This window comes from Dermacentor variabilis, chromosome 4 (genome assembly GCF_050947875.1).
Source record: "Dermacentor variabilis isolate Ectoservices chromosome 4, ASM5094787v1, whole genome shotgun sequence".
In the NCBI taxonomy this organism is placed as follows: Eukaryota; Metazoa; Arthropoda; class Arachnida; order Ixodida; family Ixodidae; genus Dermacentor; species Dermacentor variabilis.
The window spans coordinates 93,260,304-93,287,211 of NC_134571.1; the positions used below are offsets into that span (position 1 = coordinate 93,260,304).

Genomic DNA, 26,908 nt, shown 5'->3' on the forward strand with positions numbered 1-26,908 from the left:
GCGCCGCTAGCAACGGTGACGACTCCTACGTGGCAGCGCGGTTAGCCTTCCCTTTGCGCTTCTTCCCCCTCACTCGATTCTTTCCGGCGGCAGCAGGCCATGCCGCCCGTCGTGAGGCTGCGCGAAGGACGCACTGCGCATGTGCCGCGAGTGGTTGACGTCGGCACCCGCTCGCCGCTGCCGTCGCGCACGCCGGGCATCAGCGCCCGTACGCCCATCTATGGTACGCCGTACGCCTGTACCGTGTACGCGTGGGAGTTCGTGAGATGGCCACATGCTGAAGGCGTCACTGGCTCTGCGTTTTTTGCGCCTACTCACATTTGTAGAAACGCCTTATTAGATTTCAGTACGACTGAACGTTAGCATTTCATTGATTCTATGCGTGAAAGAAAGTGGCAGGCCGATAAGAGGGTTTTAAGCGGAGTACTGGCACAAACTTTCGAAACTGATTTTTCGCGTTGTTCGCTTTGCGGCTGTGTAACGGCACACATTTTCATGTCTGGGGTGTTCGTACTGTCAGATTACTCTGTACATATAGTCATGCGTCTTTAAAAGGAACTGGCGACGTTTATCGAGGGCAGCTGGCTCTTGAAAAACACGACGGTGGGACCTGGCTATCGAGCGGGGTGGGTACCACGCGCACTTGTTTCTTCTTGTCCTTGCCTGCCTCTTCTCCTGCACTGTGCCCACGACTGCAGGTGGCGATATGGATAAATCTGACCTATTAATAATGGCGAACGTCCTGGAAAACATATTTTAATCGTGAGTTTTAGTGCTTTCGTGTTACCCGTGTCAGCCGTATGTGGTGTAATACGGTAGTCCTCTGTCCAGCGGCTGATTAGTATTGCCCCGGACGTACCATGCGGAAAGCACGGACGTACCATGCGGAAAAGCGTTTTTCCGTACTGTAATGCAGCATCGCTAAATTTGCCAATATGAATTCAATGGCCATGCAGGCCACTGATTACAAAGTGCCGCACCTAGCGACATTGGCATCAACATATGAAGTGTTGTGTTTTTATAATTCCGCGAGCGCCGTTAGTGCTACTGATAAGGTTGCTTGCGCGGAGTACGACGGGAAAATACGCTATCCTCTACGGGGACGCTCGCTTCCTTGTGTCAGTTCTTCGGTATCTTGTGTGCGCCGTGAGTAATATAAAAATTACAGGGTCTCTTAAGATCTCTGAAGAGGTGAACGGCGAAAACCTCTTCTTCCTCCTCTTATCATTCGCCCCTTTCTCGTTGCCTCATCTCTTTCTCTTCTTTCTTTTAGTCATTACTGCTTACTACTAAACATTTTTAGTCATTTGTAATCAATTGTGGTCACAAGCCGTCTTAGATATGTTAGTCATATCATAGTCATTACAACTAATTTCAGTCATTACTGGTCATTTCAGTCATTATTAGTCATTGCTGGTCATAACTAAGCATATTTAGTCATTTCTAATCAAGTGTAGTCGTTGGACATATTGGTCATTTCATAGTCATTACTAGTCATTTCAGTCATTACTGCTCACTAGTAAGCATTTTTAGTTATTTGTAATCAATTGTGGTCATTACAAGCTGTCCTTAAACATATTGGTAATTTCGTAGTCATTAGTAGTCATCACAAGCCGTTAGTAGTCATTTTAGTCATTACTACTTATTACTAGGCATTTCTAGTCATTTCTAATCAATTGGGGTCATTACAAGCCGTCGTTAGACATATTGGTCATTTTGAAGTCATTAGTAGTCATTATTAGTCATTATTGACATCTGCCAATCTCTATTATAGCGTTATCATTCACTAACTGTCTCTATCAATCATTTTTCATTTTTTAATCTGTCTTTATGTGGCGTGATGACGCTTCGGCGGACACTCCAGTGGTCAGGTCGCCTGACACGAACTTCACCATGAGCCTAGAGAGGCTTTCGCCTTAATATAGTGCGGGTTTACGTCTGAAAACACTGTTGTCACGGAGCATTGGTGCGCGGTACAACTGTGCCAATCGGAGCAATGGAAGGCTCATATTAGGAACCACAGCATTTCATCCTTTTTCCCACGGAGGAAGCTAACGACAACTGCGGGTCGAGCCCGTTTACTACATTGGGCGCAAGGACTGGACGCAGGGGCTTGTCACCCTACCTCGTTTTGCGGTGGTTTGTTACCTGTGCGACATAGTACTCCAGGGTTGAAAATGCGTAATGGTCACAGCAATAAGTTTTGAACGTGTCAGGACGAGCAAATGTTTCGGAGAGACGTGTCGAATAAGATGGCCACCGTACGTGGCTATAATCCACGCGTTGTAATGTCCACATTCGTTGCTGCTGGCAGTGTTGTTGCTTTCTGACATGCAGCTTTCTGACATGACATATCCATAACAGCTTCTGCTATATTCATAATATATCTACCACATCCCTCTGCTATACTCATAGTCATTCCCTTGATGAGGCGGACCAAGATTCAGACGACGACGGCATGGTGTAGCACGCTCGTGGCTAGCACACGAATTCTGCAACTGGCAACCGAATTTGTTTGGAATGACGTGCTCCTTCTCATCACGTTAGTCCACATGGTCAGCTCAGATCAAGAGCAGGTCAAGAAACATTCCTTCCCTTTTCCTTGCCTCTAGTGTAGGGTAGCGAACCGGACGTTCGTCTGATTGACCTCCCTGCCTTTCTTAGTTGCTATCTTTCTCTCTCTCTCTCCCCCATCTCAGTGCTTGATTACGAAACTTTAGCGCAAGAAATTTTGAACTTTAGAGTGAGTGACTGTCGACGCAGTTCTAAGCGTGAAGTCGGAGAACTGAAAACGACAAAATTTATCCACCCTTCCAGGATGCGACAAACTTTCAAAGCACCGCGTTATCACTGCCCAGAAGTGCTTGGCTGATTCTTTGGCTTCAGTGCCTGTACGAACTTGGCTTGGCTGACATACTTGGCTTATTCCTAGCAGCCGAATGAACTCTCGGAAGTCTGGCAAATTCGTCGAAGCGAATATTCCAAGCATCTGAAGTAATTTGGTCTACGGAAACCCATTACGATTTTTGCACCCGTTGCCACCATTTTCACTCGTACATTGTGAAATCGATGCACTTCTTAGTCATGTAAACAAGATAACGCTGAATGACTTTTGTTCTTTCACCGACCGAGAATAATTGCAAAATGTAGACTAGCATGCGATAAAAAAAGAAAAAAGGAATTTAGCTTATTAAGCACATTTAAAGCTTGAGTGCATTTGCGAACTGACAGCGTTGCGTCACGCTTTCGGAACTGCATATCTGCTTGATGGCCTGTTGGGACGCATTTCGTCGTCTGGTGAGTTAGGCCAATACTTTTGTTATGTCTGCTCATTTGATTAAATACGACCGTTTACATATGTGGTCGTTCCTTGAGCACATTACGAGCGCCTCCTGTCAACGTTCCCCTGTGTAAAAGCTATTGAAAGTCTACACCTAGCCCACTCCTTGTTCTTCGTTGCATGTATATCGCAGTTTTCTAGCGTGCTCAATGAGGAGGTACAGTGAGAACACAAGAGGTATTACCGAGAATGTGATGTCGTTTCGCACCGGTCTTGTTTCTTCTTCCCTCGATATCTTTTTTTTTTCCGTGCAGCAAACGTAGGAGTGAGGATGAGTGACGGAAATGCACCGAACAATGCGGCGACCAGTCAACTATATGGGCGTTCATAAATCGCACTTTTCTTAAATATGCCAGCCGCGTTACTTTCTTCAAAGAGCTCTGCCTTTACAGAACTGTGCACGTCTTCAGGAGTTGCTTAAGCCGTACGCTGTATTGGTATATGAAATCTTAGGGACTATTTTGTGGAGCGGTCGACAGCGAGGGGCGGCGCGCGACCGCGCGTGTCGGTGTACCTCCGCCGGCGGCGGCGGCTCCGGCAGCTGGCTAGAAACCAGTGCCGTCGGTTTCCCCCATCGACCGAGCGTGAGTGGAAGGACGTTGAGCCTGCCGTTCGCCTATAGTGTGGCGCTCTGCCGGAAGTGGTGCGGCGTGCAAGCGAGCATTCTGGCGGTCCGCCTACCTCATTTCTGTGCTCGTGACGTTATCCCGGGGACGGCGCGCTGAACACGCGAGGTTAGTAGAGCAAGTCATATTTGCTACGTCGCTTTCCTGAAAGTAGTCGGTAGGTCTCGGTAAGCTGCTTATGTGATTAAATTCGGTTAAGGTCGTCGATCACGACTCGCAAGGGTACGACCACTGATATGACATGCAACGCGATTTTGCGCTAACAGTATATGCCTAAAGGTTCGGGTTTCGCGCTCAGCCTCCTGTAGAACCGTCACGCGATCTAGGTGGCGCAGCAGTTGCCGGCAGCGAATCATTTGTCTGCATCAGCCAGGTTCACCTCGCGAATGGGTTCTTGAATTCATGGAGGTCATTCCAATATGTTACTAACAATCGTTATAACACTGCGTTCATTGATCGTTTGAATGCTTGGAATGGGTTCTTGAATTCATAGAAGTCATTCCAATATGTTACTAACAATCATTATAACGCTGCGTTCGTTGATCGTTTGAAGTCCTCAAGCGAGTTCAGTGAACTGCTCCAGCTCCTCTTGACGCAAGATAGCTACAAAGAAAAACAGTAATTAAATCCTACCTTACTTGTTTGTGGTGCCCGGACCTGGCAGTGGGTGACCCCACCGTGCGGTTGAATTTCACATTCATAAGTGCGGAGTGCTTGTAGTCAACAAGCCGCTCCGTCTGGTCACTTGATAATCGACGCACACGCGACGTGCTGCAGATCTTTCAGGTCGTTCCATAGAGCTGAAAAGAGGTTCGTATGTAGGTACACTGCAATATCTTTGTTTTGGTGCCTTCAAAGAACGTTTTCGTTGATTGCTGGGACGGCGCATAGCTGTACATGTGCCGATCTTCGTCATCAGCAGCACTGGCGCAACCTTTAGCTTGATCATTGTTACTTCTAAAAGTGTTGGTGTCGGCTTTTCCGACTGTTTGTTTTACAGCGAAGCTGGCTATCGCGAGGATCTGGAAAAACATCTGTCCCCCGAGATGCTGACAAAAACAAATCATATGGGCTGATCCTGATGATCGTGAAGAAAGGGTCCAAGCTCAATGCCACATACCCCAGTGGGCTCGGGGACATGTAAAGTGCCCTTGAACTACACTTGTCACATGTGGGACCCAAAGAGGGGTCAGGCACAAGGGTGAGAACAGATGTTTTTGAAAAAAAGATGTTTTGTACAACTTTTCCAAAACAAGGACTGTTAAATAATTACCGGCGCCAAGCGCGTAAACGCACTACTACCACTGCTCGCGCGTTTCGTCATTTTCGTCTTCTTCCACAGCTGGCTCCGTTGTGGTAAGAACTATCATCATCAGCAGCAATGGCTCGAACACCGTCGTCTTCCACAGCTGGCCTCGTTGCCATTCACCACCCCAGCGGAGAATTTCACTTCTGTCGTCGTAATGGGGAGGCCGCGTTTACGAGTGGATGAGCCATTGCTTAAGGGGGTGTCATTATCTTACGTGACAGACACATTTAATAACAGAGGTGATTCGCGAATATGTGTGCGTACCTATATCGCCAAGATGACCACATATTAGCACAATATATATGTTCGTACCTTTGTTCAATATTCTGGGTCAGCTCTGTGCCGTGCGCTAAACAGCTTCGCGTGCCATTCACCTTCAAAGAATGGAATGGCTCATGATCTTTCTTCGGATTAGATTCCTATACTTTGTTTTGCTTTTATGCTTGCGTGCCACTTACAGACAGTTGAAAGAAACTTTTCTTTATCCGATAAGCTTTCGGATTGCTCAGAACGTACGGCTCAGAAAAAGCAAAATCTCACTACGCACCAAGCATTGTCCTGGCAATTTATGAGAAGCTGCCCGGCACCGGCTCTCCAGCTTGCGGTACGGCTGTTTCCCCGTAGCTGCCACTGCGCCCTTCGTCTGTTGGGAAGTCACCTCCTAAGGAGCAGGGGGAACGGGTTCTTTCATTCTTGCTGCGGCGTTTTGCCAGCGCTTTTCGGAGTGGCGAGCATATACGAAGTGCTTCCTTCTCCTCTTTTCTCCTCGCTCATGCGACAACTAGCCTAGCCTGCCGAACGCGAACGGGTCGAGGCGGCGAGACGCCCGAAGAAAATAGCCCTTCGTCAGTTTCCGCTTTCAAGCGCGAGCGGGCGCGAGAGTCCTTCCCGCAGTGTGACAACCGGAGACAGATGGCGCGTCACTTCCGTTGGGTAGAAGCTGGAAGTGGTGCAGTGAACGAAAAGTTAGCGTAAGCTCTTGAGCCAGTTGCTGCATGATGAACTTGAATAAGGGGGTTCCAGCGAAGCACATAGGGCTCACACAAGGAAGAGGCGTCAGACGCGGACGGATGCTGTACTTTCAACTGTACTTTATTGGAATTCACATTGCCGCACATAACCTCCGACGCATGCGCATCTTCAACTCCTCCCAAGACATGTGCATTGATAGAACCTCGAAAAGTACATTGCCGCACGCAAACAACCGGCGCATGCGCAGCTTGTACTCCTCCCAAAGACCCGTGCATCAATGTCAGTTTTTAATCACCTTTTACCTATCCGGTAGGTAAGCATGTTCCTTCTTGGTTAAACAGAAAGGCGTATCACTGACACAATTTTCTTCCTAATTGTGAAATGCTTCCGAGATTTCCCGCTCGTATCTAGTCTTACCCCTCCCTAATATGGTCGCACGACCAAACAGTGGCGCAGTGTTTTTTTTTTTTTTTTTTTGCAGTTCTTGCAGCCGCGGCAATGAACTGCCAAATTGCTTCCCTGGTCCCCGTTTAAGCACGTGTTATGTTCTTGCTGGCGCCTATTACCTATCTGGCCTATATATACTTTACCACAAGCCAACGGAATGCGGTAAACACCAATCCTGCACTCGATGAAGGGAATCACGTGTCTAATTTTGCAGGCCCCCTCTCTTTGTCTCCTCATTTCCCATCCTCGCCCACGGCCTAGCAAGTTTGCATGGTGTGGTAAATACAACTCTTACACCTTGTCTTTCAGCCACCTTCTTCATGCTGTGTGAGATTTTATGAATGGGCATTACTTCTAGTTGCTTTCTTCGCTCTGATGTGGGTGACTTCTGGCCTGCAAGACTCCTCACATTCCGCATTCTGGCTTCAGCGATAGCCCTATTGACCGAAAGAGGGGAACCTGCAGCAAGCAACTTCTCAACAACCTGCTGTTTCAGGCAGGTTGAGAGGTCTTGGGAGGAGCAGAAGTTGCGCATGCGTTGTTTGTTTTCGTGCGCCAGTCCACTTTTTGAGGTGTTATCAATGCACATGTCTTGAGAGGAGTTGACGATGCGCATGCATCGGAGGTTATGTGCGGTAATGTGAATTCCAATACAGTACATTTGAAAGTCCAGCGTCCGTCCGAGCCTAACGCCCTTTCATTATGTGCGCGTCCTTTGTGTTTCGCTGGAACCCCCGTTTTCAAGTTCAACGAAACGTTGTTGCTGAGGTAGTTGGTCTGCCTCCGTACTTCTTAAATTCAGTACTCCTCCTTCGGAAGAGTAGCGAGGTTGCTCAAGGTCGTCTCGGTTGTCCTTAGAGAGAAATAGAAAATAAATACAGCTACGAAAAACGGTGCAGTGACGAAAGTCTTGAGCACGTCACGTAGGCGTGGATAGCGCGGCAATGTGTATGATGATGATGATTATGATGATGATGATGAAAATGCTTTTACATAAGGTTCGATCGAAACCCTGTGTTTATATGAGGGCGGACGTGAGTTGAGACATATCTGGCCAACTCGAACCAGTCTAAACTCTTGCAAAGATTGCAGGCTTGGATAGAGAATGTCAAAAGACACACACGTTGTACGGTTGGCTTTATCAGGACGACAAGCAGTGTTAAACGAATCGCACGGTAATGTTTCGTCGGACCGGGGTCACTCCAGTGAAATGTCGCACGTGTGCGGAAAATCATCGTAGAAGCGCTGAGGGACATTCGCTTAACGAGCTGTGCTGGCATGAAGACGGAACAGCTTTGAACTGTCCTTAAGCTAAAGGCCACGGCTGATGACCAACTTACCGAAGTTGCATGTGACGAACTGTACCTAAGTCTCAGCACACTGAGATGCAACCGACTGAGGACAGATAGTAGCAGTAAATAAATTTACGAAACCCGTTGCGACAAATTTTATGGTGAAATTTAAAACGAATCAGCTGGGGAATACCAAGATAGGTCGACTGTACAAAAGCTTTTGCGTGATAGAAAAAATCGGATTACTCGTGTTCTTTTGAATCACGCTGCGTTTGAAACATTTACATCTGAAAGTAAGCACCGCATTGCAGTTGTGATCGTTTGTTTATGTAAGCATATTAGTAAAGTAAAAGCCCGCTGCACTCTGCTGGTAATTACGCTGTTTATTCCACACTCGCACGGACCCTACACTCTAAACATCTTTGCACGTTTACGAGTGTATAAGTGGTGTTCGGATGTCCCATGGCTAACACCTTCACGTTTAAGGGGTAAGGTCGAATCGTTGGTTGGGACCAATGAAGGGATCTTGTTTGCCATCACTTTGTGTCAAGTAAAAATGATGATAGCTGTGACAGATTGCACGAAAAATGCATTAAACTTCCAAAGCTATCGCTGTAAGTTTCTTGTCATATATTTCTGTGCGCCTTATGCTGTCAGAATTATTACAGTTTTCAACCACGCTTTTTCTCACCACACGTCTAGTTGGAGCTCGTTGTGCGCTATCACATTTCTAAAGCCTTAACGGTATGGGTGTTACCCGTGCGACAAGCAAACATTCTTAAGGGTGTAAAAATTTTACTGTTTCGGTATATTTATGCCACGTTAGCTTACGTTATAGTGTTCCGAAACGCTTATACGTAACTTAAAATTCACTCCTCAAAATAGTCGGTCATGCTATTTTATAAGTATCTTACACCCTGCACGAAACAATTCTTTTAATAAGCCATCGCATTACGAGAATAATATAAAACTGCAGATGAGTGACATATATGACTGCTTTCAAAGGTTCGTTCCTGTTACATTTAAGCTTTCTTTTATTTCTAATGAAGGCTACTTTGAGCACTACATTTGGGAGGTGAAGTGTAACGCTGTTTTGTCTATCTAATGCCATAGTTCACGGTAAATGCAGGTCCTTGGGAGAGGCCATCGACCTGCAGTGGACATGAAATAGGTTTATGGCGATTATAAAGAAAAATAACGGAAATTATCTTTCGTAACATGAGTTGTGTTCATGACGTAGGTTGTAGCTGAAAATTTTCGTCGAAGCGTTTCGTCGGTGCGCCGTTAACGGCGGTTCCCAGTTACCATTCTGTCTGCTGAGATGTACCACCTTTTTTCAAGTCCAGGGGCAGTATTTTTTTAACAACTTTCCTTCTCCTTTGATGTCTTTTCATAATCTGTTACGCTTAGTGGCCCGTCAACAAGCAGGTGAAAAGGTTAGGAGTCGGCTACTTGGAATGGTGGGTCGAAGCGGTAGCCGAAGAACAGCACCGAAGCGCGGGCAATACGTCAACGAGCAATACGGAGCGGTGCGGTTGCGAGGGCAGAAGTTAAATAAGAACACATGGAGGCAAGGTAATATCACTACACAAGTGCAAAAGTATGTTTACTTCATGGCATATCAGACAATAGTGGAAACCGCGTAACCGGAGCAGGTCAAACATGTTTAAGTGTGCATGCCTCGCGGGCTAGTGCACAGGTTTAGCATTGTGGACCCGACACTAACGAATGCTGGAAGGCGTAGATGCTGTAGCAACAGAGCTTGTGGCGGCGTCCTTTGACAGCATGTTCAACCAAAGTGTGCAGCATTTTATTTCAGTGATAGGCCTACTTGGCACTTAACCTGACGATGGCGGAGTCTTTTGGGGACGGTTCCACGCATCTATAGCTTCAAGTGCTGCCTAGCCCTTGCCGTCTCCAAGGCTCATCGATTTCCTAGAATCCATTGGTCCATTCTCTTGAAACGCTTGCGTTGCGTGCTTTCTTGCTTGTTAATAGCAGTTATATTTTATTGAGAGTTTAATAGGACCCAGCGATTCGTCTGGCGTATCAATGAACGCATACCAGACAATTTGATGCTGTATGTGCCGTCTCATTTAATGCTTGCAAGTACGAACTCTTGCATAAGGCGCACATTACAGTGCTGCCCGGTAACCAGACAGTGATTATGCGAAAGCTTTGCTCGATGAATGCGAACCTGAACTCGTGTTTAAGCGACGCGTGATTACGCTCCCTATACATGGTTCTTTGTCAGTGTCTAGAGCACCGTTTCATCCGGCACATCTCGTGTTGATGTAGCCGCTGTGATTTTGACATTGTAACTTAATGCGCCAATGGGAATTAAATAAAGCACTTCAGATTGTGTTTACAGAAGGTGTTGAATGTGGACAAAACAAAACAAATGATAAACGATCGATATGCAACGTGTGAGAAGTGCTAACGACGTCCACCGTGCAGTGTCTCTCTAGTTTGAGACAGCAACTTTCCACCAGCTGGACAGTCTTGCTCCGTCCTATTCGCTATGGAATGACACCTTTCTTTTGCTTTGATTACCGTTCGGTCTGTGAGCAACTTGAGTGAATACGTTGCATAAATCGGCGAGGTGTGCGAGACGCTTTGTTGCGTGCGCACATGGCGTCGCGCCTAACAGCACGGATAACTATTTTCTTGCGTAGGCGCTTCGGGCGGCAGCCGCTGTTGAACGGAACGTGAAAGTCGGACCTTTATATCACTGCCAGTGAAATCGTAGCAAAACATGGCGACGAGATTGTTCGTGCCTGTCTTGCCAACTTAGTACCCGCGGCGTACGCTCGCAGCCATGGTATTGCTTTCCTTTTATTTATTTTTTTCCCAGAGGCGCTCGAGGCGCGAACTACTTTGTGTTGCGGGCGCAGAGCAGCCGCCGTGCAGCCCCATCGCCCGCCCGTGCTGTGTCCTTCCGCGGTCGCCTTCATATCTTTTTTTTTTCTTTTCTGTCCGTGCTCTCGATCTTTCTCTCTCCACCGGCGCGTAGGGAGCGGCACGGCGCGTGTGCGGCTGCAGCTTTCGTTCGCCGGTAGTTCTTTCCTCCACATGGTTTCTCTGCGAGATTTGCGTCGGCGCCGCCTACTGGGGGACGTCGGGGGGCCGACAACCTTCGTCACTCCGTGGCACGCCGTGAGCAAAGCCTGCGTCTAATGTTGCTAAGGTCAGTTAAGTTGACAGGTGTTCTATCGTTGTTGAGTAAGCTCGTTGAATGTTGCTAAATTTCGATTCCTTTGGAGCCGTCTCCTTTCCCCTACTCAGCGGCGTTTGTACTTGCCCTCGCAAGGGCCGCGCTGCAACGGATGCTCGAGGTATAACCCTACTCAGCGGCGTTTGTACTTGCCCTCGCAAGGGCCGCGCTGCAACCGATGCTCGAGGTATAATACCGCGCCCGGTCTACGTTGTGGCGGCACTTGTAGGTGGCGCTTTCGTGCCAGTAATCTTGACGGGCATGCGCCGGCTCGCCTGATAACGTGGTTTCGTGATAGCAGCCTGCGGGTCGTGCCTTTAAGTGTACTTGGGTCATTTCTAGTGGAATCCGTGGATTACGATATGTTGCACACCTGGCGAGGTTTATTGCCCTTGATTGCCATGCGTCGTTGCTAGCGGGTTGTACTGCCGAAATCCTGTTTCCGAGTGATTTTCAAAACCAACGGCAGGGGTAGAACGAAGTCGGGTGTCTTTCGACGCCTCTGAGCTGTTTTTAGAGATGTCGGCAGGGCGGCGTTTTAAGGGATCTAGCGAATTCTGCCCGTTCAAACATACTGTCATTTGTGTAGCGGCACCTGTGACCGCTTGCAGGAGGCACTTTTAAATGCTCCTTGATAAACATCTTTCTGCGACAGTTCATTGCCGTATTGAAAACTGTCCAATGATAAAGGCAAAGGGAGTACTTCCAGTATCTTTTTACCTCTATCACGCAGCCATTAAAGTGTAAAAATGTAATACTGATCTTAGTCGTAATGGACACATTAGCGAATATTGGGAGATGGAGGAAGGAGGAGGCACGAAGTTGTTTCCAGCAGCTAAAGTAGGTGTACCACCAACATCACACCAAGAAATTGACTTTTTTTTTTACCAAGTGAGAACTTCAGTATTGGGAATTTTCAATGTACAAATCTCAACTGCACCTAGTTTGTAGTAAAGTTTCTTTTATCTTTGTCGTTGACGCATGACGACGCAGCAGTCACGTTCGCGCGCACACGTGGTCTGAATACAGGGCTACAAACACTGTTTTCCTGAATGTATGAAAATAGGTTTCCGCTCATGGAAGCAGGGCATTGTGCTTACTGTCGTCAAGGGTGAAATAAGCGACAACCGTAAATGCATTTTCTTGGTCAGTATTTCTTGGACACATTTTTTGTGGTTTCGTTGTGAACAGAGCAAAGATTAGTAAAGTAATTAATGGTACTGGGCGCAGACATTTTATTCAAATTAATAGACATGCATTATCGAACTATAATTTTAACTAATTGCGTTGACTTCCTGCACAACATTTAGAAAAAATTAGAGAACTATTTTATCTCCCTGGTTGGTCTCCATGATTATATACACTTCCCGGTAGCGCGCAGTTTCTTTTTCTTTTCTTATTCCCATTCGTTCTAGCTGCACCGGCCAAGCTGCCGTTGTTAACGAGACGTGAGTGTGAGTGGTCTGGAAAGCGTCACCATTCTTTTCAAAGGGCGCTTTGCTGATGTGTAGTTAACGAAACTCCAGTACTTAAACGAATCAATGTTGAATTTTGTGCATGCATTTACGTTTTAAGAGTTGCCAAAACGTGCACTCGTAAAATAGACTAACAGCTTCCTTTATTAAAATGAGCCAAACGTGTTACTCGACTTCGCGTTTGAAAAGCCAACACAATCTTTCTTTACGTTATCTGTGATCGCAGACATGCATCTTTAATTGCTCCATCTAGCGGGCATGCTATTTGTGAATACAATCATTACCGGACTGGACACATTATTTAGAGTTGCTCTACATGGACTAAGTCTGATGATGTGCCGAGGCCAGGCTCAGGAACAAAGCGATGGTGAAACGAATGAATATTATGTACAAGTATTTACGCGGTGTAGTTTTGCGGGTGTAGAGCTGACGATAGCGCTTTGGGCCCAGCGCGTCCAGGCTCCCGAGGAAGCTTTGGCGCGACCCGGCATTGGGGCCGGGCCAACCGTAGCGTCGCGCGCTCCTCACACGACAGCCACGTGCGGCTTTTGATTCGTCGGCGCTGCCTCGGATGAGGTGGCGTGATCGTAGGACTGCAGTGAAGCTGACTGCCAGGCTGAAACGCAATAGCGCAATGTTTTGCGGAGAAGCCCTTCTCTCGGTCGGAAGCGCAGAGGAGGCTTTGCTGGAAAAAAAAAAAAACTTGGGGGAAAAAAACGGCCCGCCCATGGGCCGGTCTGCGGGCCTCTTCGGGTGGTAGTTTGGAGACCCATGCCCTAAGCGAAACGCCGTGGAAGCTTTTTACAGCGAGCTGGATTCGTCATATTATTATAACTAACGCGGTCACATGTGATCAGTAGCGTTTGTGAAGAGCAGTCCAGATTGAGTTGGCCTGACGTACGAATCGCTATGAGCGATGTGTCAATATGAACCAATGTGAGGAAGCGTGACAAAAGTGATGCTGTTTGAGAAGTGATTACCCGGCTTACTGGACGTTCCACCTCTGGTGATAGTACGATTTGCATATCTAGAAACCTACGTATCAAAGATAGCGCAAATATTTGTGCTGGTGCTTTTATTTATTCAATTACAGTCAAGTAGTGTCTGTGGATAAAGGTTTATTTTAAAGTTGGGCTAATATTCGAAGTTTTGAATACGAAACAATAATACACACAAACTATTGGTGTTGGAGAAGCAACTGCGTATTCGGTATTTTCGAATATTCGAAATTAAGCAAATATTCCGCAACAATCGACCGTTAAAGTCGTTATTTTTCTCATTCTGCTAGACAAAGTATCGCAAGTTATTAGAAGTGAAATGACAAAACTTTTCGAAGGGATGCAGAAACAGAATGCATAATACAAGTTTGTTTTTGGTTTCGCGGCGGAAGCCTACATGGCAACCTGTGAGTTTTTCTTGTAGTCTTTCATATATTGCTCATATATTGCCTTGAAGAAGACAAGCCCACTTGTCGAAATATTGGCTGCTGATTTCACCTTGTTCTCGTTTTGCTAATAAATTTCCATCTTCCGCCTTCCCCGTGTTTTCCCTATGTTGCTTTTTGTAGTTTAATCATGCAGAATGTTTACCTTTTACGCTAAGACTTGGGTTTTCTTTGCAACGGGCATTTTTGCAAGTTTTTTTTTTTGCTTTTTCCCCAGCTTATCTTCCTTCGGCAACCTTTTATCTGACGATATTTGATTGCTACATTTCATACAGCAACCATTAATTATTGGCAAGCTTGTCGAAACCAGGTTCTAAAGATATTGAGAGGCTATTTGTGCCGTTTTTTAATGACAGTTAGTGATCTTTTGTTTAAAACATATCCTTAGTCCCTGACAGCTGTCTTTTTTGCACTAGCCAGTGCAGACGTGGTAGCTAACTGTACCGGAATAAATACTGCTGTAAATACGTATATGCGTCTACGTTCGACTATTTGATATGTGTTATTCGTATTCGAGAAAGTTGATGTTCGTCTACCTCTACTTGTATGACATTTCTGAGTAGATGATACGAATGGAAGCATCTGCAGAGGTCCGTACTTAGCCAGGCAAGATCTCGGAGATATTACTGGTCTTTACAAGACTCTTGTGTTGCACCTGCTTTACTTTTCCGTTAGATCTTCATTGATTCAAAGCAAATCGGCGTTTAAAGCTGTGCCATACGGGATAATTTGTGTGCATGGGTGGTAGCGACGTCCCATATCCTTTCTTTTAGCAAATGTACGAACTGTTCATGCACATTACAGTTAAGTCTGTGCCTCCGATGCTGCTGCGCAGCACGGCCTGCCGCTTGGAAATGAAGTATTTCGCAATACACCCTATTGGAAATTAGGCGTTGAATGTGTACATACATGTCTCTTGAAAGCGAGTACCACAGAAGTAGCATGGGTTCTGGGTGAGAACCAACGCAGCGACACGACTGTTGACTGCCGACCGAAATTTCATAGATGTAGCTGCTTTTGCCAAGCTCACAGAAATGACAAAAGGCAAGTGTTTTTTCGCATGTTATACCCACTCTGCTCAATTTAGGCATATAATACGAACCTTTGTCTCAATTTGCTGGGTTTGTATTTATGCGTGCCGCGTCCGACGTTGAAATATGTATGATCAATTACCGTAACGATATCGCCGCAGGTCTATTAAATAAAAGTAGTCAAGCAAAGTAGATGTGGAAACAAACAATGTTTTTATTTGCACTACAGCAAAAATCTTCCGTGGCGAAACAAGAACGCGTCACCTTGAGGCACTACTTTATTGCGCGTGAGAACGACGACCGCAGCTCCCCCTTTCCGTGTCGCTCCGCGGTCTCTCGCAATCCCCTTCTCTCTTCTGTGAACGAACGTACCGGCAGTTAGTGGAGCGGCACGCGGAGTCGTCTGTATTCGTTCGCTCTTGTGGATTTTTCTCGTGTATTGTACTGTCGTCATGGGGAGACGCTGAATGCGCCTTGTCGCTCTCTCCCCACAGCGCGCCGCAACCTTCACCATCACGTGCAGAAGGTCAGTAACCCACACGTCCCATATTAATAGTTTCAAGCCTTAGCATTATGCGTGACACTTTGAATGTCAAAGTTTCGCGCTAATCTGGCGTACTATGCTCTGTTTCTAGACTTATTGCGTGCCGCCTTGAGTATCGGTAAAGTCCACGCCAATCTGACGTACTCGCCACGTTGTAATTAACGGGAAAAGACGCTCTGGTGTTTAGCTTCAGCGGTAGAATATTATTGCACGGAGACTTATGGCTCAACGGTAATCCGTTTTTGCCGGACGGAAATGTGTCGGCCAAGTGCTTTTCCTTACGGTAGTGCGACATGGGCAAAGCATGCATTGAAATCGTAGACGGCGAAACAGGGCCTGAAACGCACCTTTAGTGTTGAACCAATGTCGCTGAAGTGAAACCGGCCTACTTGACATTTCGAACGCAGCACGGTTTCTGACCACGTTCACGCGCGTATCTCGCGCACGGGTTTACACGCGTCCGTGCCTCTCCGCCGCTGTCGACTGGTCTGACCCGATCGCTGCCTTGCTGGCGCGAAAAGTCGAGGCGAGTGGAATGCGGCGAGGGGCTCGTCGTTAGGGTAGGAACCGACAGATGGCGCCGGTTTCCGGGACGCTGGCGTTAGCTGATGCTGGTGGGAAAACTCCACGACCTTTGCGGTGTTTCCCACTACAAATTGTTTCGAAGGGCTGGTTAGTTTGCTAGGTTTGTGTTCTGTCATAAACAGAAACCATGGGGTTACAGAAAGAGAAGGCTGGTTTTTCTCTTTAGAGTAAGTATTGCATAATCCGTCCACTGAACAGTTCTTAAACTCCGTTTGGTTGTTTGTGTCATCACATGTTGGTTTCCAGCGCAAGATGTATCTTGCACGTTATTTGAGTGTGTACTGCTTTTACAAGCAGATTGTGCCGAAAATGACAGATTTCTGTAAACGTTGACACCAACCAGTGGCATAGTAGACTGTCAACAGTGTCAGCAGGTGACACACGCTAATCACTGAAAAACCAGTACACAAATTTATTTTACTTTGTGGCTTGGCTCTCAGGGCCGCAACCATTTCGGCAAACGGCCTTTGTGCAATCGGAAAGGCTCCGCCGAGCATACAGAGCGGACCGTCCCCGAAGCCGCCGATGACGCTTGCTTGGAGCGGCTCTTGCGTCTCACGTGACGGCAGAAAAGTAGTCCGGCCCTTTCGGCGCTGGGGAGGGAGGGCGGCTCGCTGGTAGCCTGTTGGCGGCCATTTTGTGCGCGCTGTGAAAGCGGATCGCGTTCGTGTGCGGTGCGCCCTTCGGGCGCTGAATGGGACCGCGCTTGCGCTGTTGTATGGGGCGCGTCAGCTTATGATGCTCATATTTGTCTGGTTATGCTCTCAGATGCCTTATATTTTTCATTGTTCCTAACTGGAGTCTAAATTTAAAAAAAAAGTAATGGCGGTAGCGTTCCAGCAGTCCGGAAGGGTTTTATTTTTAGTTTAACTTGTCGTTATCGTCAAGAGTGGTGGTGGATAATGATGTGCTCATTGTCGGCTGTCCGAATTGTTATCTGCAACAAGTTGCCAGCTCTTATGCGATATACTTTGTCATTGCTGTTGTCAATGATATTTTTGCATATTTTCACCATTTAGCCCCCTGCACCTCGCAATAAATTATCTCCGTCTATTGAATGTCCGGTAGATAAAGTAGTCTCCGCAATACAGTGAATTTGAACGTCTGGGCAAAGTGAATATACCTATAGGGCGAACAGTACAATTCTATATAATTTTCTTGGTTACCTGCTACTCACATACGTAAGTTGTGAAGGCGTGAGACTGTCACCAGGCCTAATGCAAATGCTATACTTGGTGCCCTCTAATATGGTGACTCATTTTCGACATTCACTGGAACGGCGTAATGTGCAACGCGATGTCTCACTGAAGTTCTTGCTTGCTCAATTTGAGTAACGATATGAAAGGAACTTTGCCTGTCCACTGATCTTTTTCATAACGTTCGCTTCTGCAAGTTAGCCAATCGGCATGCGCCAAAAGTCGTTGGCCAATAGTACCTCTCGGGCATTGCGGAAGTTGTGTCCTAGCAGATTTACGCATATGAAATAGCGTCTATAGGTGAATGAGTTCGTTGACCTTGAATAGCTCCACTTTCATCAGACGCATCCTCGAGCGCAGTTGGAGTTCGATGTGGGCGCACCAGGCCTAGCACCTACAGCATCCTCAGCCGTAGGCCTCGGTTAACAGTTTTAGAACAGGGGACTCGACCCGCATTCGTGTCCAAGAACACAAAGGTTGATTGGGTTTCGCCAGGACTCGATCGGCTTTCGTAGGAAAGCCTAATATAAAACTTTTGTCTGTATGCGTTGAGTCGACAGCTGTGCCGTGGTTGTTATGGTTGCGCTTCTTACGCCAGTGGTACTTGTGGATTGATACGTAAAGCTTAGTTTGCTGTTCGGCAGGTGCACTCACGCGGGAAAGGCCAGCTATATTGACAAATAAAGTTTTATGACGTGCCATTTTAGCTCTCAACGGGAAAGCTTTCTGCAGCATCCATTCCGAGAATCGGAGCACGTCGCGCTTTCGATAAGCTTTGCCACGCGCTAAATGGGCGTGTTGCAATCGTTTAGGATAGTGTTCCTGTACATGCTCCCTCAGAGAGTATATACACGGGGACACTAGTTACGGAAGGACTTTAAATGCGTGTTGTGGATGGCGCCTTTCTAGACACCGTACGTGAGCAGTGGAATTTTAGGCCGCATGAGAAGAGCGTGACGTAAGCGGTAACGAAGCTATTCAAGTGCTCCTTGCCTCCTGTGCTTTATGGCTTAGGTAACTCTGTTCTCACCCGCGCATCCGCGAGCAGCTATGTTCGACGAACTGTGACGCAATTTACGAAAGCAGCGTTTCACCAATGCGTTCTCGTTAGTCTTGTCGTTATCTTGGCGTTACCATTGTCCCGCGTGATTCCCCGTAATGACTTTGAATTGCCATTGCTTCTATTGGTTTCATGACTGCGTAATACTTAAAGTAATAGGACATGATAGCTTGTATTGAAGCGGTCAGACAACCTCGTAGTATTCCTCAGCCATAACAGGTGCTTAGTGATTTCGCAAGGACTACCATTATAAGATGCATGAGTGAGTTTTGAGCAGTCCTGTACTTTTAGCAGTACTTCGTCATTGTAAACTGTGAGTCCGCTTTTGCTGTTGACATGTTACGGCAACTTTGACGTGGGCAGTTTTGGCGTAGCAGCTATATCTAATGAGGCAGTTCTTGAAGCATTTCCAGTTTTTTTTTTGCTAGACTTTGCCGACGCCTACTTTCACCGCTGCGCGTTGCGCATTTTTGTGCGGCTAGATATGTTTTGCAGAGATAAGCGGGACGGGGAATTGCGATAACGGCAGGGCGTCCCATGCATGCGCAATGTCGTGAAGTGACCATTCCGGCCACTCTCGTACGGCGTCTTGGGCCCGTGTTTTCTTACGTTCCAGTTCATTTCCCATTCTTTTGTTGTCACGCGACGCGCCGAGCTGTTGATCCCAATGATAACTGATCCAAACGAATCCAGCATTAGAAAATACGGCCCCTCATGCGTGGATGTTAGCTGCTTGAACAAAAGTAGCGGTGGTTTGCTGCATCTGTTGGTTAAACTATAGGTGCTTTCAAGCTACAGCAAAATGAAGGTGCACTTAGCGAGCTCGACAATTAAAACAAAAATAAATGTTCTTTGATGCACAAGTGGCTTATTCTTGCTGAAATAGTAAGATACCGATGCAATCCACAAGTGCGCCTGACCAATCGATCTTCTGGTCTGGTCATTGCTCTGTCTGATCTCGTCGCCGCACCTTCGCTGTGATCGGATGCTCTGGCGGCAGGTGTTAGAAATGTTCTCGTACTTCTTCGAGAAGCGTGTCTTCAAACTTGCTGCAAACGCTGCTCGCTACGGTTGGCCTATTTTTACTTTTATTCTCCATTATAGTGGCGGCCACATGAGTTGTCGATTGGCATCGGCTTCTGGAGCTATGCCGCAGGTGCGCGCCAGGCGGCACCGGCGTAGCTCGGTTCAGGGCGGGGTCGCGCCTCGGCCGACGCGCCCCGACGCATCCCGACGCCACGTGACCCTACCGGATCGACGCGCATGCGCTGCCTTTCTTTTCCGCTCGGCGTGGCTGCCCTTTCTCGCCGGCTGCGTCGCCTTGCGCTGCTTTTTATCCTGCTGCTGCTGTTGCCGAGATTCGCCGGGTTGTTTTGCGCTGCCCGTGGACTTGGGACACGAGCAGTGCGCGGGCCGTTTTTTCCATGCGCAGGCTCGCCCGAGCCCGGCCGAGTGGTTTAAAGCCTCGCCCGTATTCGGCCAAGGCCCGAAAGGTGCAGGTCCGTCCATGGTTCGGCCCGTTAGCCTTTGAGCCTAAACGAAGCATAGTCCAATTCTCGGTTGTTGTTGTGGAGTTACCAGCTGCACAAAAATTCTTTGCTAGGGACAGATTTGTCTGTTCCAGGTTTTCCAGTGGAGTCGCTACTGACAAATAAGCTGGTAAAAATAACAAAAAAATGTCATCCTCTGCTCATTGTGCTTGTGTGTTAGAGCGATTATATATGAACGCCAGTGGTACTTGCCAAATTGTCATACGACAACATGTAGCGAAAACATAGCTGACTGCTAATGTCGACACTGCTATCGATTTAAGTCTCCTGAATCTTGGAAGAATCATTGTTGCGTGCAATACTAAAATTCGAGCTGAAGAAATCGGCGAGAATGTAAAGTCAAGGGAGCTTTTAGAATTGCGTAATACGCCGTCGCTTGAAGCTATTCTAGTTGCATTATATACAAACAGGTGACACGCAAAATTTATGCTCACGTGCGACCGTATTGTCACATTGAGCAAGGCATTATTATTGCTCTATCTGGATTTATTTTTAATGTGAAAAGTTTCAGTCAGTAATTCAAATACTTACCCGTGTTTCGTAATCTGAGTGAATTCTGACTCTGTCTACTTTTGTATTATGCAGGGTGATAAGCACAGTAAATATACAGCAAAAACAAGGTAGTTTTATTTTTATCCGTGAAGTTCAGATATCATGCTTTGTTAGTGCCGATTCCTAGCGAACCTGTGCTGTGCCAGAAAACAGTGAAGGCAGTGAACACGATCAAACATGTCAAAATGTCATTAAGAAATATGCGTCGACAAACAATTTTTTGTTTTATTTTACTTGCCTCATCATCCTCCTTTTCTGCAGCATCCGCGTTGGATTCAGTTGTTTAGAACACTTCAAAGTGAAAATTCGACTATGTTGGAGCAACTATAGGCTATAAACTGCTGGCGCAGTATTCAACTCACTTCAGCACGGAATGAAGAAATTAAATGGGAACCAGCAGCGATTTGCTTTATGCAGTAGAAGGCAAAATAATTTGTGTATATGTACGAGTTCTGCCACAAAATTTCGTGCAGTGAGCCAGCAAAAATGTGGGAGAGGGTATAGCGGCGCCGCTCTCGCTCAGTACTCGAAAAGAACCCTGTTGACCTCTAGTGCGTATGAGCCGGACTGCTGTATAAGGCAGACCTTTATACGTGCAGTTTTGTGCAATCCATCTTTAGTCTTGGTCGAAATGGAGGTCGACGAATAGCACAAATAATCATTATCGTTCTACTTCGACGGCGGCTGCGTGTGGTGCGGACGCGCGGGCCTAGATATCTTGAAAGCGAACTGCGATGGGGCCAGAGTGCGCCAAGCGCTGATGGCTTCGTGTGCGCTGTGTTGTCGCCGTTCGCGTTCAAGCGAAAGGCAGCACGAAGGTCAATTCGCTCGCTGCTGTTGCCGCGCTTCCTCACTCCAGCGTTTTGACGGCGAGTGTGTGCGGTCATGCATCGAATGAGATGTGTTCATGTTTGCTTGTGCGCGCGTGACACCATGCTCGTTAATTTAGTTTGTAAGCGAATGTTTACAAGTTTATGCAGCTGATAAAACTACTATCCATGCTTCGTATAGCTGTCTACTAAGTTGCTATTGCAATCAATGCTTCGCCTTTCCGGCGAAACTGCGGCGTTTTGTTTTTGTGTTTACTTATGCCGGCGCCATGACAGTTGCTCTTGTTCGCACCGTGATCGCGATCACGAGAAAAGTGACAGGACGAGTGGCGAGGGAAGGCGCGTGCGGCGAGGGTATGTCAAGAAATGGAGAGGCTAGGAGAAGAGGAATATCGCTACCTTTATTTTATTCAGGGGGCTTATACAAGATCAGGATGCCCCTTCACCTCGCGCGTAGGTTAAAGCATCGATCGTGTGCGTTCTCTTGCGTTCAGTCCGCCGTATGACGCTTATATCAGAAGCACTTGGTTTGGGAAAGTCGTCTGTTCACCGTATTTTGTATGAAATTTTGAAAATGAAACGGTCTCTATTAAGACTGTGCCGAAACTGCTGACTCCTGAGCAAAAGTTGCGACGAAAAGGTTTCACTGGTTAGAAACCTGCAGACGACAGCGATAAATCCCTGCAAAGGGTCGTCATCGGCGACGAGACTTGATTTACGAATGCGACATCGAGTGAAATAAGAAGGACGAGCACTAAACAAAACAAGTACGCGGAAGACCGAAGCGCAAATCAGTCACGTTGATCGCTTTCTTTTTCCTTACTTCCATGGAATTATCCACCACGAATTTTTACTTGAAGGTGAAACTGTCAAAACAGCTTTCTACGTGGAAATCCCGAAGCGTTGCAGAGACACACCCGAGCCCGAAGCTCCTAGGCCCGTGCCCTGCCCTGGCCCGCTTCGAAATTTGCTTGCCAGGCCCTAGCCGGCACTGTGATCTGTGAAATTGTATGCGCTGCGCAGCTGAAGTCGCAGCGCTCATAATGGCTGGCTCCACCAAGGCCCGGATGGTCAAGAATAGGTAGCCTACTGCCGTTACATGTAGGTCGGCGGAGAACAGTGCCACAGGCACTGCAGCAATGTTGCCAACATGAGAAATACTTCAGTTCGAGCACGCATTAAAATTTACCCCCAAACCCGTTCTCGAGGCCCCCGAAACCGCGGAGAGAACTGGCGGATTAAGGTGACGATCAGAATTAAAGTGCGTATAAATTTATTGTGCATACGTAGCATAACGCTTGAGAATTATGTGGCGCTTGAAGGCACTCTAGTTTTATTTTTTCGAGAAAGCAATGGAATGTTAAAACATGTAAATGAAGTTCCAAAACAATCTGTAACGACCCGTCTTCAAGCGCTTGCTGTTACGGCCATATATCTCCCCCTGTATATTGCCTGTTTCACTGTTGTACATGCTTCCCACATGTCATTGAAGACAACGGTGACAGATAGTCCTCCTTATTTGAACTCTCGGAATTGCATAGAGTACTCTTATTATTGTCCTAAGAATGCATTACATTTAAAAAGCGTGCCTACGGCATTCGGAGCACCATGCAGCAAGTGCTATAAATAGATAAGATTTGTTCTCCGCGTAGAGGGAGTTAACACGAGCTGAAAGCCGTTAAAGAAGAACTGCCTGCAAAAGAACCTTTCTTCTTGCTACTAGCTGCTAAATTTAGTGGCATCACTGCACTAACTGCTGGTGCCCAAGGTTATCGCCGGCGTTCGGGCCAGTTGCTCTTTGAGAAAGGGTCAACAAAGTGTCGTCCCTGAAAAAGAGACATTTATGTGACTTTCTCCGCATTGGTGATTTACGCAGAACTGATTTGCCTTTTTCACCCTTACGACGCCATCTTACTCCTACTACACGAGCTGAAAGCCGTTAAAGAACAACTGCCTGCAAAAGAACCTTTCTTCTTGCTACTAGCTGCTAAATTTAGTGGCATCACTGCACTAACTGCTGGTGCCCAAGGTTATCGCCGGCGTTCGGGCCAGTTGCTCTTTGAGAAAGGGTCAACAAAGTGTCGTCCCTGAAAAAGAGACATTTATGTGACTTTCTCCGCATTGGTGATTTACGCAGAACTGATTTGCCTTTTTCACCCTTACGACGCCATCTTACTCCTACTACAATATGCAGAGACCCCCCCAAGTTCTGAGTTTCTCATTCTCCGCCATTCTCCTTAGTAGCAACCGGCCTTTGGATTGCTGAAGGAGCTTACGACTGACCAACTATTGCCGTCGGAAGCGGAAGGCGTGGGGTCACTTCTCCTCACCCCTATAGGACAGGCTCGCTCACTTCTGTCTAACGGTCCTCGTCGGGGCTCTCGGCGAGACTCTAGGATTTTCTGCAAAGACGGATAGCCTCATGGCTATCCAAACCACTCTAGGCTACTCGAGCTGCCCCAACCATCTGGCTCCTGCTGGATCACCGCCCCCTGGCCTTTCACCAGATTACCATTCCTACAGGACCCACTGGGCCCTTCCTGCCCGACTGCTCAGCCGCTGCCATGGCGACAGTTTAACCCCCTACTCTCCTATCTCCTTTGCTCCCACTATCCCTGCCCCCCCCCCCCTGTTGACGCTGAGCCGTGCTCCCGCAAGGGCTGCAGAAAATAGCGTCAACCTTTCCTTATCCCTTCAAGAACCACTTCTCTCTCACACTTCAATGTAACCTCTAGCTACCACGTCTCGGGCTCGTTATAACTTCTACCATACTTCCTGTCACCTTGGCAGGACTGGAAATACTGCTGCTTGTTCTGGCAGCCCATGACAGGTTGCTGAGAAGACAAGCCACCAAGAAGGTTAGAACGACAGAAAGCTGAGCTAGTTGATAAGGATTCGTGTTGTCCAATTGTGTCCGTGTCTGCAAGTCTTACTCCTCCTTTGCATTATGGACCAAGAAGGTATTTTCCTAATCCTTGTTTCTCCTACCCAACCCGTCCCCTCATTAGGGTGTAATGCATGCGTGTTTCTCATCTTATTCTCTTCGGGAGACAAGTAATCTCTGCAGTGCTGAACATGCGACTTCTTTTGTATTTCATGTGCCTGGCTCTGTGCATTCGGAGAAGTGTGCAAGGCCCAGGCTGAGATTTTTCATTTGAGCGTACGCCATTTTAGCGCTTTTGTAGCCCTCTCTACTTTTTTTCTTCTTGTTTATATCTTCTTCGTGCTAGCTAAGCAGTAATGAAAATAAACGGATGTTGCAGTCGGCCAAGAAAAACGCGCTTGCCGACTTCTACCCACAGAGATGCCCGATCGCAATCTGGCGCGGAACGGTTCGCCGCTCACAACCGCTCTGCGCCTGGCCAAGATCCGGTTTCGTGCATTTTTTTTCCGTTGTGAGCTGCTTGCTTGTTGTTAGTTACTTTCGGCACGAGTATTGTGTTCTGTGCACGGGTCTCTCCCGTGCCTGGCTAGGCGTTTAGGGAAGAGGTCACGAAGGAACAAAAGAAGAAAGGAAAATGTATGCGCCAATGTAGTCGCCCTACGAGATAATTCTAATCGTACTCTTCGATTTTTCCGTGTTATTGACTACATAACACCTGTCCGGATAAAGGGCTTAACAGTCATTTCTTCGGTGCACTACACCCGCACACAACACAAAGCGTCCGTTCGTCTCGCGTCCCTCGCTTTCTGGTGCACGTTTCTGCTCAAGGTCGTCTTTCTCGGACGCGGGTGTAAGGCGAGACGGCTGTGCAAGGTAGGTGGCCGCGCTGCTGCGACTCCGTGGTGTTGTGCGTTTCTTCGAGGTCCCGTGCTTTTCTTCTCTTTTATGCTGTTGTTGCGGCCCGGCCGCTGTCCACAACACAAGTGCCGAAGTCGAGACCCGAGGCAATAAAGAAACGGCCTTGAATGAAATCTTCAAGGCTGTGTCGAGGAGTGAACCATCTGCGACCACCCTGTTTGCATCGAGGCCGCGCGTATTTTACGGGGCCTAGAAAGACTTGCCGAGGGCTTAGTTAGTGAACACTTCGCATGGCGAGCAAGCGCGCACACATGCGTACACATCGCATAATAAAGAAAAATAGCGGCTGACATGTTCGTTATCTTCTACTGGTACCTGCGCGGCTTCGTGCAGCTACGCACGGATTCGCAAGCTCGACTGCCTGCGGCGGCGGCGGCAGCATTTCGATGTGGGAAAAAGCGCACGTGTATTTAGATTGTATAGGTGCACGTCAATGACCCCAGGTGGTCGTAATTGTCTCTCATAGCATCAGCGTTGCTTCTAGGTTTCCACTCATGAATGAATCAGTCAGCCTATTTTCTGGATCGTTCGTTGGGGCTCGGTTGCTCCACGGGAAAGTGGCAGCAAGATGAAGGAAGCGCTGTTGCGTGACACCCTCGCGTACTCCATTTGCCACGCGGTCTCTGCTGGGGTCACCGTCGAGGTCGTTGAGGGTTAGTAGTGCACGCGCCGCTCTTCTTGCACGGAGGGGGCGATGTGTACTGTTGTGCCCGGCGGCCCTCAGATCGGGGGAAATGACACACCTGCGACATGCAGTTGTCACGCCTCCATTCGTCACACCTGTCAGCAGCCCAAATCGGCATGACCACGTCGGGGATCTGAGTCAGCGTGCGTTCCTTAACTTTTCGTGTTTGTGCCCAGTGATGTGCGTGCGTTTCCCACACCCGTGGCGCACCGAAAGGGGCACCCGCTCACCGATAACTTCGGCGCACCGAAAGGGGCATCCAGCTCGCCGGCGCCGGGATTGGTCTCCTGACGCCATCTGTCCCCTGACGCCGGATTGGTGGATTTCATGAACAATGGCGACGCAGTCATAAGAAGCGGATCGAGACTTCCGAGGAGGAGTGACGCTCGGAAAGTGTGACTCGTACGTGCTAAGACGCTACCATAGTGTGCTCCGATAGTGAGGGCCGTTTTGTAAACTCAACCATGTACCTTTTTGAATATATTCCTTTTTCTCCCGGCACCTGGCACGGCACCATCGATGGAGACTTCGTTGGCCGCACGGACCCGAGATTTGCAACAAATACGGCGTGCTTCATAATCAAGTCGTGGTTTTGGCACGTAAAACCCTACAATTTTTTCGAAGGACCTTGGTGCCATCGTTGTTGAGTCGCAGTAGTGATATATAGACCCATTTGTAACCTTCAGCAAGTTCGCAGCTCCTGCCTTCGTTAGAACCTGGTGGCAGCGGTGGAATTTGAACGCGCGTCTCGTCGTGCCTGTCAGCGGTGAGACTGACCTCACGGAACATGGGACGTGCTGACAATCTCAACAGTACGGTATGCGAGAGACACGGCTGTCACAGCGCTTCTCTCATTCGATTTCTCGTCGCTGGGCTTCGATCCCAGCCGATGTTCGCTTCTTAGAGATCGTGGCTCGGTCACCGTGGTTGCCGATGAGTCCGACACACCGGCAG

At 47.7% G+C, this 26,908-nt stretch overlaps 1 protein-coding gene across 8 annotated transcripts in view; it reads left to right on the forward strand.

The window, feature by feature from the left end:
• Nucleotides 1–26,908, forward strand: part of egg (SET domain bifurcated histone lysine methyltransferase eggless) — a 141,741-nt gene that overhangs the window by 44,279 nt on the left and 70,554 nt on the right. For 2 of the 8 annotated variants that reach the window (XM_075689792.1, XM_075689797.1), the window contains exon 1: nucleotides 15,412–15,676. The exons of 2 other annotated variants lie outside the window; for them this stretch is intronic. Coding sequence is in view for 2 of the 6 variants with exons in the window: in XM_075689797.1 (XP_075545912.1) it covers nucleotides 15,618–15,676 (59 nt within the window). In the remaining 4 variants the exon portion in view is untranslated. Of the gene's footprint in view, nucleotides 1–3,918; nucleotides 4,075–11,039; nucleotides 11,174–15,409; nucleotides 15,677–26,908 lie in introns of those variants that run through there. 4 more of the 8 variants (XM_075689795.1, XM_075689798.1, XM_075689796.1 and 1 more) reach the window with 4 other exon arrangements.